Raw genomic sequence first — 16,632 nt, 5'->3', positions numbered from 1 at the left:
ATTTTGTAAAGTATCTGGCTGCACTGTGGCCTTCCTGTATGTGATTACCTGCCTCGCTTCACACATTTGCTCGCAGCTCACAGAAGAAACAGAGGAGATGCCGAAACAATCGCTGCAGCGAGCGGGCCGGCCGCTCCGCGCCTGATCGCAGCCGGTGTGGCCGGACAGACTGGATAATGAATATAATGAAAATAGCTGTCCTTTGCGGTTATTTTTAGCGCTTCAGCGTGCGGTGTGTTTCCGATGTAATTCTTCACAGTAAATACCGAAACCTTTTTCCCGGCAACCTAGCAGGAAGCTTTTATTGTGAAGCAATTACAGGAAATGCAACAAATGTACAGAGCCTTGAATAAATATTGGTCTACACAACAAGATATGGACATATTTTAATGACATCCTCTTGCTGACATTTTTGAAACTACCTTCAAACTTGCACATTTTAATGGAAGAATACAGTAAATAGTCAGATTAGATAGTTGGCTTTGTCATTTATTGTCAAGATGTACAATGGTTTTTACCGGACTGCTATCTATTCTGGTGGTGGGACGCCTGCTGTCTGGGTAATGGTTACTAAAGTGTTGCTGGTGCCATACTTTCTCCCTTGAGTGCAGGCTAAAAGCATGTATTGGATTAGCTGCTCTTTTCATCAGGCAGACCCTTGGTAATGTGACCTTAGTCCAACAGATCAAAAGATGCGACAATGTCAAATTGAAGATTGACCATTACTGATGTGAGCCTTTTACTCCAAGGAACCTGTTTTCAGTTGTACTTAGACTGATTGATTTTTTTAGTTAAGTGCCTGATCATTTTACTAACATGCTCTCGTGGCTCAGGCCTCTGAGCTACAGTCATATGGGGAATAGATGGAATGCGAGGCAACAGGAAGTCAGTGCTCCTGCTGAGAAGAGAGAAAATAAGAGTCTTCACATCCTTTTCAGCTGCATAGTCAGTGCTGCAATATCAACTTGAGTTCAGCAGGCTTTCAAAGGAATACAACATTTCCAGTTTAATTTGACTCATGCCTCTCCAACGTGTGGAACATGGACAGGACCCGGAATGCCCTTATCTATACTGTTAAGTGTAGGTTAGGTTAAGCAATGCTGTTATGCAGTCAACTTGCAAGTATCAAATGTTGAGGATTAGACCATTTCAAATACTGCTATTGCATTTTAGACATATTTGCCTTTACAAAATAGCAGAGAGACAGAAAACAAACACAGGTACATATGCATACTACTGACGTACGCAGTATGCAGTAGGTACTACATACTGCATCTGTCTGTAGTATGTAGTTGGCGGTTCTGAATACAGCCACAGAAAAATAGAAATGCATGGCAAAAATAGCATATTGTCTTGTTGTTGTTTTTAGGGGTGCTTATGTCTCATTAAAGGATAACTTTGTTTTTCTTTTCATCCTGGACCCTATTGTCCTATGATTTTGTGTCTAAGTGACTGCTGGGAACAACAATCTTTGACATTGGTCCAGTATTTATGTTTATTTGGTTTACAGCTGACTGTTTTGTTAGTATTTTGATGTGTTGTCTTGAATATTATGGTTGTTATTTAATGTTGTCTATTTATTGTAGGCGTAGGTGGTGACGACGAATGGGGGGGGGGGTGTTCATGTTGTGAGCTCAACACATTCTCATGAATGGGTTCATATGATATTGTACAAAAAGTAATGCACACTAAAACATATGATATCCTACGAAAACTAAGAGACTGCCGTATGGTCACGTGACATCGGCTACAGAGCGCCGTGCTACAGAGCGCCAGTCGCTAGCTGTTTAAGGGCATGACAAGTAGCGACGGTGACACACAGCGAAAACTAGCTCACCACCTGGACCGATGGCCGACTTGGTTTGTCAGCACCTTTACCCAGACATAAATCTATGTCGTATTATGATATTAAGTTAGATGTGTCGACGTCAAAGACGTGCCTGGTGGCCCGCCTTATTCTGCCTCTGATTGGCTTACTCTGGTATTCGTACCCTAACCCCAACCAATCCCCTCTCCCCATGTCTAATCCTAACTACGTTGACCATTCTAGCAGATCCGATTTAGGATCTACCACCATAAAAGCCAGGTTTGACTTCCCAACAAATTAGAGCAGAACGAAGCAGGGACCAAATTTATTCTACTATATTCTTGTGGATTGTTCAATAATTTGAAGGTTTTACACACAGCTTTAAACAAGTGACTGTAAACACTATTGATTGGTATGACTTTATCTCCCATTCATTTTTGTATGGAATTAAAAGTAGGATTGAAAGACTCAAATGAGTAGATAAGCAGTTGCTTTACAATGCACAGCTGCCTGTTCAGAAACTCTGTAATGAAATTTCTTTTTCCATCGAGGTAAACATATTGAGCTAGCACAATTACAAAGAATACCTCAGCCAAACCTCAGTAGTACAGCACTTGAGATAGTATTTACTACAAGAGCAATCACTTTACTTCTTTAATCGGGATTATATTTTTATGGCAATTGTTGGGAATAAAAACTCAAGGTTGTAGAGGTGGTTTTGGGAGTGGGCTGCTGGCGCCGCGTAGAGACGGGCTGGATGGAGGCTAGATGGATTGTAGCCACAGGTGGTCTGTAATTCTGCACCGTAATTGCCTGGCAAAGTGTATTATGGGTCTTCAGACCACTCATCCACGCCGTAGGGGTGGACAAGAGAAAAGGGTGAGCGAGGCGGAAAAATAGGATGGATAACGTGCTGTCCCGTCGTGAAATGATTCTGCTAGACACTTACAATACATCGAGGGAGTATTATTATTGTGTGCGTTCAAAGAACACTTTCTGTGAAAGCTGTTAAGCCAGACTAATGAAAATGATGGTAGCAAATGGGGAGACAATCTCCAATTCAATTGAAATGTCACTGTGTTTTAAAGACAGGTGCAACAGATGTTTTCTGCTTTTTGAATGGAGTAAATGTTGTCAGTCTGCAGCTCTGCACCAGGAAATGAGCCATCTTTTCACTTCTCAGACATTTACAGCCTGAGACTTTCCAGATTTCGAGCTCCCCAGCTGGGCCGAGCCTCTGTGTTTCTGAGCCTCCTCAGTCACCATGACTGTTTGATGGTAAAGGCTCCTGGCAGCTACAGGGATCAAACCAAAAACATTTTAGCCAACTTACCAATCAGCCTTGATAGCCAATTGTTTGGCTCTGTTTCATTCACATTTCTACTAAGTGTGTTTGTAGCATTGTGCTCAAAGTCATGAGCTGATTTCAGTCACCGCTTTAGCTAAATTGTTCCTGGTAAGCTGGAAATGATAATTATGCTCTTTGAATTAGGGTGCCATTAAATAGCTGTTCTGATAGGACTGAAAGTTCAGGGGTTGATCCTCTGTTCTCCAGGAGGATTAAGGTGACACCAGATCACCTCAAAGGTTAAATTACTCCAGTCACTCTGGACCAGAGCTGGAATGATTCGTCAATTCATTCATCAATCGATCAACAGAAACTGCAACTATTTATGACCATTTTAAAAACAAGAATGGCAATATTCACTGGTTTCAGTTTCTCAGAAAAGATGATTTGTTGCTGTCATATATGATAACAAACTGAATATCTTTCATGGTCCAGTCAAAAATGGAATTTAAAGAAAAATGATGATGCCTTTCCACTATGTTTTGACATTTTGTGAGCAAAACCATTAATTAAAAAATAAAGAGAATAATCAGATTAATTGAAAATGAAAATAAACATGCATGCACACACACACAGGGATGCTCTCCATTCAAAAAGAACATCCAATTTTGTGAACACGTAATCGACATAAAACGACTCACACTTTTTCGTACATAAGTTCCAGAAGAAAATATTGTCTTATCATAGTATAGTATAAGTAAGCATCCCAATAAATAACTGAATAATGGAACACGCAAGATGAAAAAGGTACAGTGTGTGATTGTGACATGAATATCTTTCTGTCTTCCTCTACAGATGCGATGGCTAATCCTTCTCCAGCAAAGAGCATGGGAGACCCTGGAATCACCCCGCTGTCTCCTTCACATACTCAGGTGGCTTAATTCTCTTATGGACTTATTTCTGGACCTGCTGTTACTCTGTACCCCCTGTGCTTTCTTTGTGTGTAATAAAGTGTTACGATTAGGGAAATGGCGGACTCAAAAATGCAGTGACAACAGGGCAGTGGTGAGCTTGAGGATTTAATAAAATAAAAAGTGATACAACAAAAGGAGTCCTGAAGAAAGCAGGCGAAAATGGTACCAAAAACTGTTGAGGAACCAAAAGCCAAGGCATCCAAAAATAAACCGGCACACAGAGACAAAGGGGGTAGACTTATGCTACGTTTACACGTGGCCGGCTATTTTCATAAACGGACATTTTAACCTCTCCGTTTTCAAAAATAACAAGGTGCACAGCTGTCAGTTTTCAGAAAAGTGTTTGTTTACATGTATCCGTGTATATATATGCCGTCAATGCCGTCAAGAGCACCCCAGACCTGTAGGTGGCAGTGTAACGAGAAGAATCAGAATCAACAACAGCAACAAATCACTTCCTCTCTCTCCTCTTCCTCACTTCCTCGGCTGCCTAAACCTCCGTTTGTCTCAGTTTACATGCAAACGTGCAAATAAAGTTTTCCCAAATCTCCACTCCACTCCACACAGTTTTTAGAAAGACTCGGTTTCAGAGGAGAATTCTCCGTTTGCGTGTAAACGAAGGGTACAAACGAAGGGAAATGTCTCTGTTTTTCTAAATAACCATGTACATTTAAACTGGGTAGTACACACACAATGATATGACAACAGACCAAGACAACACAGAGACTAAATACACAAGGTAACGAGATGAAACAAAGGACAGGTGACCCTCGTGTCACCTGTCAGGAAGCTCAGGAACAGGTGAAACACATCAGGGTGGGGCAGACAATCACAAAGGTGGGAAAACACAAGGCAGGAAGTAAAAGAAGACATGAGATGATGGGAGAAAACAGACTACAAAATAAAACAGGAAACTAAAGCATAAAACATACACAAGGATGAAAACAGGGTCAAACGCAACAGAGAACACAAGACATGATAAACAACAAGGAAACGGGGAATAAATTAACACAATAAAACAGAAAATCACAACCATAACATAAAGTGAATGTGAAGCCAATGCAGAAGCTCCTCAAGGCTGCATTCTATCTAATTTCCAGCAGGGGACACTTCCACTAGCTCCAAAAAGAAGTCTGTTCCTATAGAAAAATGACCCTACTTTTCACTTGATTATTACCTCAATAAACGTTTTAATTATCAATTTATGGTCTCAATTGCTAGTTTCAAGTCTTCTTCAATACAGCATGACATTCATTTTGGAAATGATGTTCCCATTTATTCTAAAATAGATGATAAAGCAGGGGATGCTTTAGGACCTGTCAATCAGGACTAGGGCTGCAGCTATCGATTCTTTTTGTAATCGATTAATCTAGCACTTTATCGATCGATTAATCGGATATTTTTTTTTTGCGTTTTTAAACAACCCAAACTAGGGAAAAAAGCAACATTTTCGGAAAAAAGCAACATTTGTATTGCCTACATTGCTTACAATATCATCTCTCAAAAAACTAAACATTAAGTGCATTTAAGTGCCATATTACATTGTTTTTAAAGATTTTTTTTTTCAAATGATATCAACCTCAAACTAAGGCATACATTAAACATACACAAACATTACATTAAGTTGTGCAACTTAACTTTCAGAACTGCAAGTTTCAACCTGAGACTGATCTGTATACAGTAGGCCTATATGTAAATATTAGTTATACTCAACCTATTTTCATTTATATATTTGATTATAATGTCACACAGCTCTGTTACACTTATGCTATTAGATCGTTGATCAGCTGTTTCTCCGGGGAGAGAGAGAGAGAGAGAGAGAGAGAGAGAGAGAGAGAGAGAGAGAGAGAGAGATGCGCAACAATCAGCTGTTTTTCCGAAGGGATAGTCAACGCGTCAGCTCTTTAGATCAGATCGTGCTCACCACTACGTATTTTCTTGTCTTTGATTTTGGTAGTTGTTGTGTTTGGTGTAGTTTCATCGTCCATACGACTCTATGATTACTTTAGTCGGTCCGCTTCGTGGAATGGATGATTAAGTTAGACTCCATGTTTTCTGTTGAGATGCTAAAGCACTGACGTCGTGCTATTATCGTGGTAAGCTAGTTCCATTTTGCAGTAGACATACTGCACAGAGTTTTAGTTTTAATTACGTTTGAACTGATTCCAAACTTTGGACACTTTCTGTCGTTTTCTCCAGCCTGTCTCTTCTCTTAAGGTTAGCACCTCGCTATTTACGCTCTGGCATGTGTCGCAGCAAAGCCGGTCTACGGAAAGCCATTCCACTCCCTATTCAGCCCCATTGTACCGAATTTGGTTGCAGTTCCACCAGAGTTCCACTGGGGGTGATCGCGGTCCAGTGCAAAATGAATGGGACTCTATGGAGCTAGACGGCTAAATGTGGCTCTTTCACCTGATTGTCGTTGAGAAACCTCTGATTTGATTGTAGTTTTTGCAAGTTCAACATGGGTTATAGGTCGAAAGTTGAATGAACGAGTACTTATGTCCTTTTGATTTCTTACAGGGGGAGTCGTTGTTGCCCATAACACGCTAGCATTATGCTATTGAATGCTGATTGGTCAGTGAAGGTCTGATTACGCTCGGAGATCCCGCTTGACGGCATCCGAAGCAGAGCCAGAATGTCAGAGTGAATATTTCGGCGAGGTCTTTAAAACATTAGCAAACCTCTTTCTAGCACATGTATTAACAGGGAGAGCCGAACCTGTTAGCTGTGTTGTCGATGCCTCGAGAGAACAAAGGAAGCGACTCAGAGCTTGCCGTAAAGCAGTATCTCCGGCCGTATATGTGTATGACGTCACTGACATTTTAAAAGGCTTTTTAGAACAAAAAAACGACTTCAAAGAAATCTAACATCCAGCAGTGTGTATTTTCTCTGCCTCCCCTTTCGAATGCAACATTCAAATTACTAGACAAAAAATTATATCCTGAGAAAAGTGGGTTTTGAGGGGTATAGCTCCATAGAGCCCCATTCATTCTGCACTGGCCTGTGAGCGCCCCCTATATGGAACTCTGGTGGAACTGCAACCAGTTCAGAACCCGGAAGTAACGAGGGAGTGGCACTTCTTGGTATATTAGAAGTTCTTTGGTCGCAGCAGACTGAGCCGCGTCTGTGCGACAGTAATAATGCTCCGTGCGGAAACACCGTCCGTCAGCGATACAATGTTGGTGACATTGATTTAACGAAGCTTCGAGGCAGCCATTTTGCATTGAGGATTTTTTGTAATCGAATTATTCGAGTTATTCGAGGAATCGTTTCAGCCCTAATCAGGACATAGGCTTAGCAATGCTAACCATGCTAACACTGTGGACATTAAAATAGACCTCAACTTGTTTTTGGGTGTTTCCGTGTTTTCATCTTAAACTCTGACCCTCTCACTGTGTGTTTTCACTTCATCAAAGTTAATTGGAACATTTTGGTCGCCTGAAAATGTCTTGTTCAGCGTTCTACCAACCAAGCTAGCTAGCTACAACTAGCATTAGCTGGTAACTTGAGGGAAGGCTTGTACTTTCTGCCGTGCATGCTGATGTATGGCGCCAGTTACTGGAGGTCAGTGTTTACCTGCTGTACCCAGTGGCGGTGCGTGGCAAATTTGACCGAGGAAGCCAGTGAGCTTAGTATGTATACTTGCTCCATGTATGTCTGACAAATGAGCTTTGTTTCAGGATTGTAGTTGGCAAGTGCCCGCATCACCACAGCAGTTATGGCTTCAGCATCTCGTTCAAGGCTAACGTCAAAGAAACCAAGAAACCGCTCACATATCATTCCCTTTTTATTTACGTAGCGGATAATGACCGTCACTTGGCACTTGCATGATATGTCTGTGGTGTCATCCACTTCCACTGCTATGAATGACGCTGTGTTTATTTCTTTATCTATTTCTTCCTGAATAACATGAGCAGTGCTCTCTGTTATGTAATTCTGAATTGTCTTTGACACACCCGTAAATGTTGTAGCTGATGCTAGGCGCCCTGCTAGCGTTGTGTCAAACTCGGCGACAGCTTGCACCATCATGGGAACATATTTTGAATTGGGGGTGCTGACAAATTTTCCAGAGTGAAGTTTTCAGCCACAGTCAACCACCACACACCAAACTGCATCCATCACAATTTATTGAACTGTATAGAGATTCAATTCATATAAATAGCCTATCCAAGACCGTAATTAGCCTGCCGTGGGCTACTGATCCCCAAACACTGGGAAATAATAGACCGTTATCGCTATTCAACCAAGTAAAATTTCTGTCATATACTGTCAAGATGAAGACAAAATATCTCTATTTATTAAAACAAAGACACTTTGTGGTGTCAAAACAGTACAGCTTCGGTACTAAAACTGGAACACAGGTACACGCTCCACAAGCAAAAAAACTAAAACATGAATAAAGTCCAAAATCCAAGACAGAACAAACTAGGCACGGGTAACGCAGGATATAGGCACAAAGCTACGGCAATGGTACAGAATAGGCCTACTACAAGCTCAAACACTGAGCCACAAAACACAAGGGTAACACATCACTGAATCATATTAAATCAAATCAAAGTATGTCAGGACTGACTGATTTGAACACTGAAATGAAATAGAGAAATGCAGCCTTAAGTTTTTGTAGCACAGCAATAGCAAATTACAGGCATAAAGATATTGGGCCTGCGTGTTAAGCTGGGCCTAATAACAATACGGTAGGATAATAAAAAATCGGTATGACCTCATTCTGGTCAATACGTACGCTAGGCTTTACACAAGTGTAAAAAACACAATTATCTCCAATAATTCGTATAAACTTCCAGTTGAACTGTTACTGAACAGTTGATAAATCATGCCAATTTACTGCACGGCGGCAGCATAATAATAATAAACCAGCATTATTACCTTGTGTTGCAGTCATAACACTAAAAATAAATCCTCATCTCCAAAACGTGTACCAGGAAAAGTGTGACCCGAGGCTGGCAGCACTGAGTTGACGTTGATGTTCCCTCTGCGGCTACCCTGGTGCTGCTAGCTTGGTGCTGCTATGGTGCTGCTAGCGTTGCTGCTAGCTTGGTTTAGATTAGCTCCTTCGTCGTCTGTTGCTAGCGGGTCGGCTACTTCATTCAGTTAGTTGCTGAGTTTTCTGCCTCCGGTCTTTTACGCTTTTTAGCTTGTGGTTAATCAATAAAGAAAATCAAAAGCGGCTTTTGTCGCCATTCATTGTGTAAACTTGCCGTTAACTGACTGTTAGCTCAGCTGACACCGGACGGCACCGCTGCTGTACTGTTACCATAGTTACCCATCTGTCTGAGGCGTGTGATTGGTGAGAAGCCAGGATCAACCTGGCTTCCCTGGTTTTTTATTTATGATGAATTGACCATTCAATGTCGAGCTCGGTCAAACCTAGCCTCAATCTGATTGGCTGAAAATATAATTTTTTTTCTCTAAAGGAGGCCAGGAAAAGCTGGCCTCCTTTGAGCGTTCGTAGCATTTTACTGGCTAGACAGAGCACAGACAGGACTGCACCACGCACGCAGTGACAGAGGGGCGCTGTTTCGCTCTGAAGAAAATGATAATGGAATGTTTTGATAAGGGAAATTACAAAATCAGTAAAAGACACAAACGTTAATTTATAATTCCTACGGTTAAAAATATAAAACGTAATTTTAAATTATAACATTTATCGTAAAATTATTATTTTTTTAATTTTATTTAAAAAAAAAAATATTTTATATTTTAAATTATGTTTTATATTTTTATGGGGAGGCCAGGCTTCCTTTGGCCTCCTAGAGAAACCGCCACTGGCCGTACCCACCCTAACTCTAAATCTCCGCTCTGGACCATGACTGTTCATCACAAATGCAAGAACCTGTACATCCCTACAGTAGACTTGTCAGCACGGGTTTCTTCTTTGATTTTAATCTGTTCATCTTTGACAAAACATGTTTTCTTCAGCTACCGTTTGACAACTACAATGTCTGTCTTTGGATTTATTGCATAACAATATTAGAGGAGCACAGCAGGAGGGCCAGATGAGGTCACTGCAGCAACAAACCCGTGATAGGATACAGGCCACAAAATACAGAACCAGGGACTCTAGATATGCAGGAATGAGTTGTAAATATTTTAGTGCTGCTGCATGTGTTCATGTCCGTGTTAAGAAGTGATGCTACTTTTGTTATTTTGAAATGTTTGATGTTATTGATCTGGATCAATTGTTGCTCTTCAGTGATTGCTTTTAAAATGTTGCTGTCGATGGCTGCATTTGTTACAGCCTAAATGTGTGTGTGTGTGTGTGTGTTACTTTTTTGTGGTAGACAATCAGCTTGTCTCATCATATGTCATTGTCACATGTCCTAACATTCTCGTGACAAGTGCAATATCCCCCACAGTCACAGACCCAGCATAGTGTTTATAACCTGTACATATTTTTTTACTTCTACTCATTCTCCTCCTGGTTTACAGTAGTACTCATACTCCAGTTGCAGTATTCATAATGTGTTATATGTTTTGCACTCTTGTATAGTATCTGAGTTTTTGTCTTATTATATTTGAATTTATTTACCTTGAATAATCTTTTTCTGTCTTAGTCAGTGTGCTTTGCTTTGCCCTTTACTCTTTTTTACTTGACTCAAAGAGCCTGCACAATAATTCCTCTGTGCCTGTACTGTTTGGTGTATGCACAAATGCCAAATAAAAATCTTGAATCTTGAATCTAACCCTGTCAAACTCTATATCTTCTCTCTGTACAGCAAAACGACACAGACCAGGTCCCGTCAGGGCCGTCCTTCGTGGTGGTGGTTGCCATTGACTTTGGCACCACGTCCAGCGGTTATGCTTACGCCTTCACTAAGGAGCCAGAGTGCATTCACACTATGAGGTAGGCCAGCACTGCAATGCAGACACTCACAAACGAGGAGTGTGGGGATGGGCAGGAGCTGCAGCAACATATGGACTTTGCTGATAGTGGTCTATCTTGCTTGAATACAATTAAGAAAAATGATAATAGTTTGCAACTGAAATTACTTTTTTGCATCGCTTTTTTTTGAATGGACTGGTCATATCAACAGATTTGAAAAGGCCCTAAAAAAAGGCATTTTCTCAATCAGCCTCTGACTGTGAAGGACAGGTGTCCGACATGAACACATAACTTTCTGCCAGAGTTCAATCCGTTTTGTTTTATTTCATTTCTGTATTCTTTTATTTCTTTGGCACTGGGCTTTGCACTAGATGAATTTGAGTTGCTACAGTCGATTACTGAATGTCTACTCTCTGAAGTCATTCAATTCAATTTTATTTATATTGTCAAATCATAACGAGAGTTATCTCAAGACACTTTACAGACCAGGCCTGTACTACGAAGCAAGATTTGGCGTTAACGAGGTAACTTCAGGTTCCACCCAGGGTTTTGTGTATCACAACGGTGGATCACTTGTTACCGGGTTAAATCGCCGTGGTAACTTATGCTGAACACCTAATCTGGTCAGGAGCAGGTTAAATTGGAGATTAGAGATCAACCGGTGTAAAAGCACCACCTACTGACCAATCAATACTCGATTGAGCCCGGTGGAGCTCGATGTGTTAAAACATTTAGAGACTGACTACCCCGTTAACATTCCCTGATGGGTACTTTTATGAAAGATATAGATTTTCAGCGGAGGGAATTACACATAGGCTATTTTGTCGGCTTGTTGAGCCGTGTGTTGCCAATGCCACACATCGGTTTGAATTATGTTTTTATATATTTTATTTGTTCTCACGATGGCTTACCACTGCCAGGGTTGCGACTGAAATAATAGGCTAAAGCAACGACAGTTTATGGAAAGGACAAGTGTAATCATGGTTAGATCTTGGTCCTTGTCATACAGAAGTGAGCGTGGTTTAATCTAAATTAAGCTTAGCATTAGTTCATGCATCTACACCATACGTCCCCTGATTGAATTATCATTCCTATCAGACACACACCAATCACAGCCATCCTCACATCACGGTGGTCCTTTTAAATGTGACTCCCTCCTCACTGATCCCTGCTACACTGACCCTGCTTCACTCACTGCTGCTGGCAAAAGCTTTCCCTCCACCACCCCAGTCTCCACCTTCCTAGATCTGAGTCCTTATAACCAATGGTGTTTCTGCATGGTGCTCCCTGTTTCAGCTTAGCATGCTGCTTGGCTGGTCCAGGGAGCATTATCAAGAGCGGAGCCATCAGCGCCAAGCTGTATTTCCATTTGTTGCAATAAATGGTTAAATCTATGACGAGAGTGTTCCCTAAACTCAGCTCTGAAAGAACAGTGTGCAATATCAGTGCTAATGTACATCTGCAAATTTTCAAATAAAAGTTTTGCCCTTATTTTCCAAGCTACTGTCACTGTCATATTCCACGGGACCCACGTGAGAGCAGTTTCCATGGAAACGCAGCCGCAAGGCTTCGTCGCTGACACGGGTCATTAACTCTAACCATTAGATAAGCTGGAATCAGATATTTTCACTCAGTGCTACTAGATTTGCTGTGAAAACAGCTCCAGACACCCTGATTATTTAGTTTGGGTGAGTCCTTCCTCTGCTGGAATCCTTACTCAAACAAAGACTGTTTGACGGTGAATGTGTCGTGTCAGTGGGAAGGGTTTTAGTTTCTAAGGAATTTTTGAAAAGCTGTATGAGAGGGGTGGGAAGTGTAATGGTGTGCTACGAGACATTCCTCCCCCAATAGACTGAACATTGGCATTCAGCAGCTGTCCTCACAGGGAAATAAACGGAGCAGGAACCTGATTTCTGACATAACAGAAAAACAGTCGGTGGTGCTGAAAGCTATTTAGAGATGGAAGCTGGATCCTCATTTCATCACTTCAAATCTTCTTCACAGAGATGCAAGTTTCCAAATATTAATTGTGAGGAATACATACACATGATGTCAGGCTATGTCTTGGAAATGTACTTCCTTTGATCCAGACTAGTCATCTAATGATATATTGCTTTGTTCATGACTCTTCTTTGGTTGTCCTATGTTTTAGCGATATACCATCATACCGTAGTTTTATAGCAATCACTGTGGTGCTGTATTACCCTGGAAATCCAGAGTTCTCACAAGAGCACAATTTGAATTTGCTCAGCGAGTCCCTCTGGCATCGAGTAACGATGCTCATCAACTATGCCCTTGTAGCTGAGCTGCACCAATCACATAGGTGTATCTGATATAGGCGGGCCAGAGGCGAGCTAAACAGATGACGACAGTTTAATCTACCAGTTAGCTCCGCTGGTAGCTAAGAGTTTAATCTACCAGTTAGCTCCGCTGGTAGCTAAGAGTTTAATCTACCAGTTAGCTCCTCTGGTAGCTAAGAGTTTAATCTACCAGTTAGCTCTGCTGGTAGCTAAGAGTTTAATCTACCAGTTAGCTCCTCTGGTAGCTAAGAGTTTAATCTACCAGTTAGCTCCGCTGGTAGCTAAGAGTTTAATTACCAGTTAGCTCTGCTGGTAGCTAAGAGTTTAATCTACCAGTTAGCTCCTCTGGTAGCTAAGAGTTTAATCTACCAGTTAGCTCCGCTGGTAGCTAAGAGTTTAATCTACCAGTTAGCTCCGCTGGTAGCTAAGCGTTTAATCTACCAGTTAGCTCCTCTGGTAGCTAAGAGTTTAATCTACCAGTTAGCTCCTCTGGTAGCTAAGAGTTTAATCTACCTGTTATCTCCTCTGGTAGCTAAGAGTTTAATCTATCAGTTAGCTCCTGTGGTAGCTAAGCGTATGGGGCTCTGGATACGTCACCCTGTGTATTGTTGTGATTGGTCCTAGTGTTATCCAATTGCGTGCAGTGAGATTTTCAAATGCATGCTTGGTGCCGCCCCTCAAGTTGGGCCATTTTCATTACTCAGTGCCAGACCCAAAATCTTTCGTATTTGTGTCTGGATTTCCAGGCTAGCGCTGTATAGCAAAAGTTCCGTGTTACATGAATACACTTAATAATATGAATAAATAAATGAAAGAACAGTATAGTTTTGCTTAACAGTGATGCTCACATTTACTGAACAGGCTAAACAACAATGGGACATACGGAAACACACACTGCACCAACAGGAAACTGAAGGCAGTTCCTCTCCCAGACCAGCAGTCAAAGAAGTAAAGAACACAACAGTCACGACAACAGCAGCATAAGGATTGTATTTATTTCAGATAAAATGTGATAAGTGTAAAAGAGATATCCCACCAACCCTATGCTTCTTGAAAGCTAAAAGTTGCCCCATCCAGTTTTTTTCCCAGATCTCACAAATTAGTATATCTTCACCTCAGGTGCTCTTAGGGAGATGGCCTCCACAATCCCATCATACACCTCTCCCAAGGAACAGAGATAACACTAATTATAGCTGACCTCCATTTGTCCAGAAATACTGTGGTAGCTCAATTAGCCCACAAGAGAAGTTCTGATGGAATTTAATGACTGATTTAATGATTTAAACCTCATAAAAGTGTTTACAGGTCTTTTCACAGTGCATACAGCTCATAATAGATGCAAAACTGCATGTGCAATTGATGGAAAGTCTGTAAAGTCGGGTTGTTAAATCGGGGGGGGGGTTTCACCTGCAAAATGATTTTTCAGATGACATGGTTAAGTTGCTAACAATTCCAAAAGTTTATATTTGATCAATACAAAAGCAAAAATACAGATGGATGGTACATGTATTGATAACTGACTTCCTTCTAGGCGTTGGGAAGGCGGGGACCCTGGTGTGTCCAATCAGAAGACTCCAACCACGATCCTGCTGACTCCAGACAGGAAGTTCCACAGTTTTGGCTATGCGGCACGGGACTTCTACCATGACCTGGACCCCAGCGAGTCCAAACACTGGCTCTATCTGGAAAAATTCAAAATGAAGCTTCACACCACTGCAGTAAGGATACAAACATACACACCCAGTAAATAAATGCAATGCGGTTGTCCATGTTTTCCTTCTTGCAAGCATGCCAAGCAGCAGGAGAAGCACACTCCATCCTCATCACTCAGTGTCTCACCGTGTCTGCTGTTATGTATTGTGATGCTGTTTGGGGGGCCTCAGCTGATACTGCAGCACACTGCTGCTGACTTTTTTTCTTGCTACGTGGCAGGCATTTCTGCCAGTGGCTGTTGGCTTACGGTCCTTTACTGCCCATAATTCTTAATAGATAGATACTTTATTTATCCCTGGGGGAAATCCCAAGTCACAGCAGCAATACACGACCGAACCACACGGTGCAAAGAATCGTGCAAAAGCCAATACTAGCATAAGTAAATGTAACATACTTGTATGTATGTACATGTATGTGCATACAAGTGTGCAAATTGAATGTAATTATATAAGTTATAAGTTAAAAAATATGTTTTGCACTTTGCCAGAAGTTACAGCTTAGTCCACAATCAGCTCCTTGGTCTTGCTTAAGTTCAGCTGCAGGTGGTTTAGTCTGCACCAACAGTCATCCACCAGGCCTCTGTATTCCTCTGCTGTTGTCCACTGATACGCCACAGAATGGCAGAGGCATCTGAGAACTTCTGCAGGCGGGATGACTCGGTGTTGTGTCTGAAGTCAGAGATGTAAAGAGTAAACACGCACTTAATGATGAAGGAAGAAGGAAGAAGAGGAAAGGTCACTGGGTCACCAAAACCATCAGGAATAACGCTCTGGTACAATGTCACATATCAGCAGTAGAACACAGAAGATAGCTGTAAAGTCATTGCAGACCTCATATCTCCTCTTCATATGATAAATGAGTCTACGTACTCTTATTCTGTAGGGTTTCGATTTTATGTCCTTATTCAAGTCTAACTTTAACATCTTCAACCCACAATCAGAATCTGTCCATCGACACGGACCTCCACGCAGCCAATGGGAAGCGAGTGAAAGCTCTGGATATCTTTGCATATGCATTGGCCTTCTTTAAGGAGCAAGCACTGAAGGTAACATACCTCTGTCAGCACTCATGAATGTTCTGTTGTATTACATACACAATGCATTTTTTATTTTGATAATTTTATATCCACATTCTGTAGAATTTGGGCTCACTCCTAGCATGAACCCTGAAGCCAATGTTCAGTTTATTCCATTTACTTTTTTTTAATATGCTAGTATTCATACCTAGCTAATCTGACATATTGTGGCATAATGACTATCTCAGGGAACATGTGATGCATACAAAGGGGGTGAGTAGCAAAGGAAACACATAAGGAATCATCCTGACCCAGTCATTCTTGTTTTTGAATTGTACCCCAATGGTCTGAGCCCACAGTGTGACACTAACCCTGCCATGACTTTTCTAACTTGTTGATTGTGATTCACGTTTCTTCCGGCAGGAGCTGAGTGATCAGACAGGCGGAGAATTTGACAACAATGATGTGAGATGGGTGATCACTGTTCCTGCCATCTGGAAAATGCCTGCAAAACAGTTCATGAGGGAAGCTGCCTATAAGGTTGGCAAAGAAGCCTCATTCACATTTGTATACCTGTCATTTGTTTCAGCTCGCATCTCTAGTCTGAACACAACCGTTTGCTAATGACTGATTTCATATCTTGAAGGAAATTTCAACCATGGCTGAAGACAGGGTCTAACATGATGGGTAG

The 16,632-nt window shown here is 41.4% G+C and overlaps 1 protein-coding gene across 2 annotated transcripts in view; it reads left to right on the top strand.

Annotated features, from left to right (window-relative positions):
- The window catches only part of hspa12a (heat shock protein 12A), a 58,810-nt gene that overhangs the window by 21,945 nt on the left and 20,233 nt on the right, over positions 1-16,632 (top strand). For both annotated transcript variants that reach the window (XM_039783839.1, XM_039783840.1), the window contains exons 2-6: positions 3,951-4,027; positions 10,807-10,934; positions 14,745-14,931; positions 15,867-15,971; positions 16,365-16,481. In XM_039783839.1, coding sequence (XP_039639773.1) covers positions 3,951-4,027; positions 10,807-10,934; positions 14,745-14,931; positions 15,867-15,971; positions 16,365-16,481 — 614 coding nt within the window. The remainder of the gene's footprint in view (positions 1-3,950; positions 4,028-10,806; positions 10,935-14,744; positions 14,932-15,866; positions 15,972-16,364; positions 16,482-16,632) is intronic.

Source organism: Perca fluviatilis, chromosome 19 (assembly GCF_010015445.1).
Source record: "Perca fluviatilis chromosome 19, GENO_Pfluv_1.0, whole genome shotgun sequence".
NCBI lineage: Eukaryota > Metazoa > Chordata > Actinopteri > Perciformes > Percidae > Perca > Perca fluviatilis.
The sequence above is the reverse complement of the archived record's forward strand: the minus strand, read 5'-3'. Positions and strand labels throughout refer to the sequence as shown.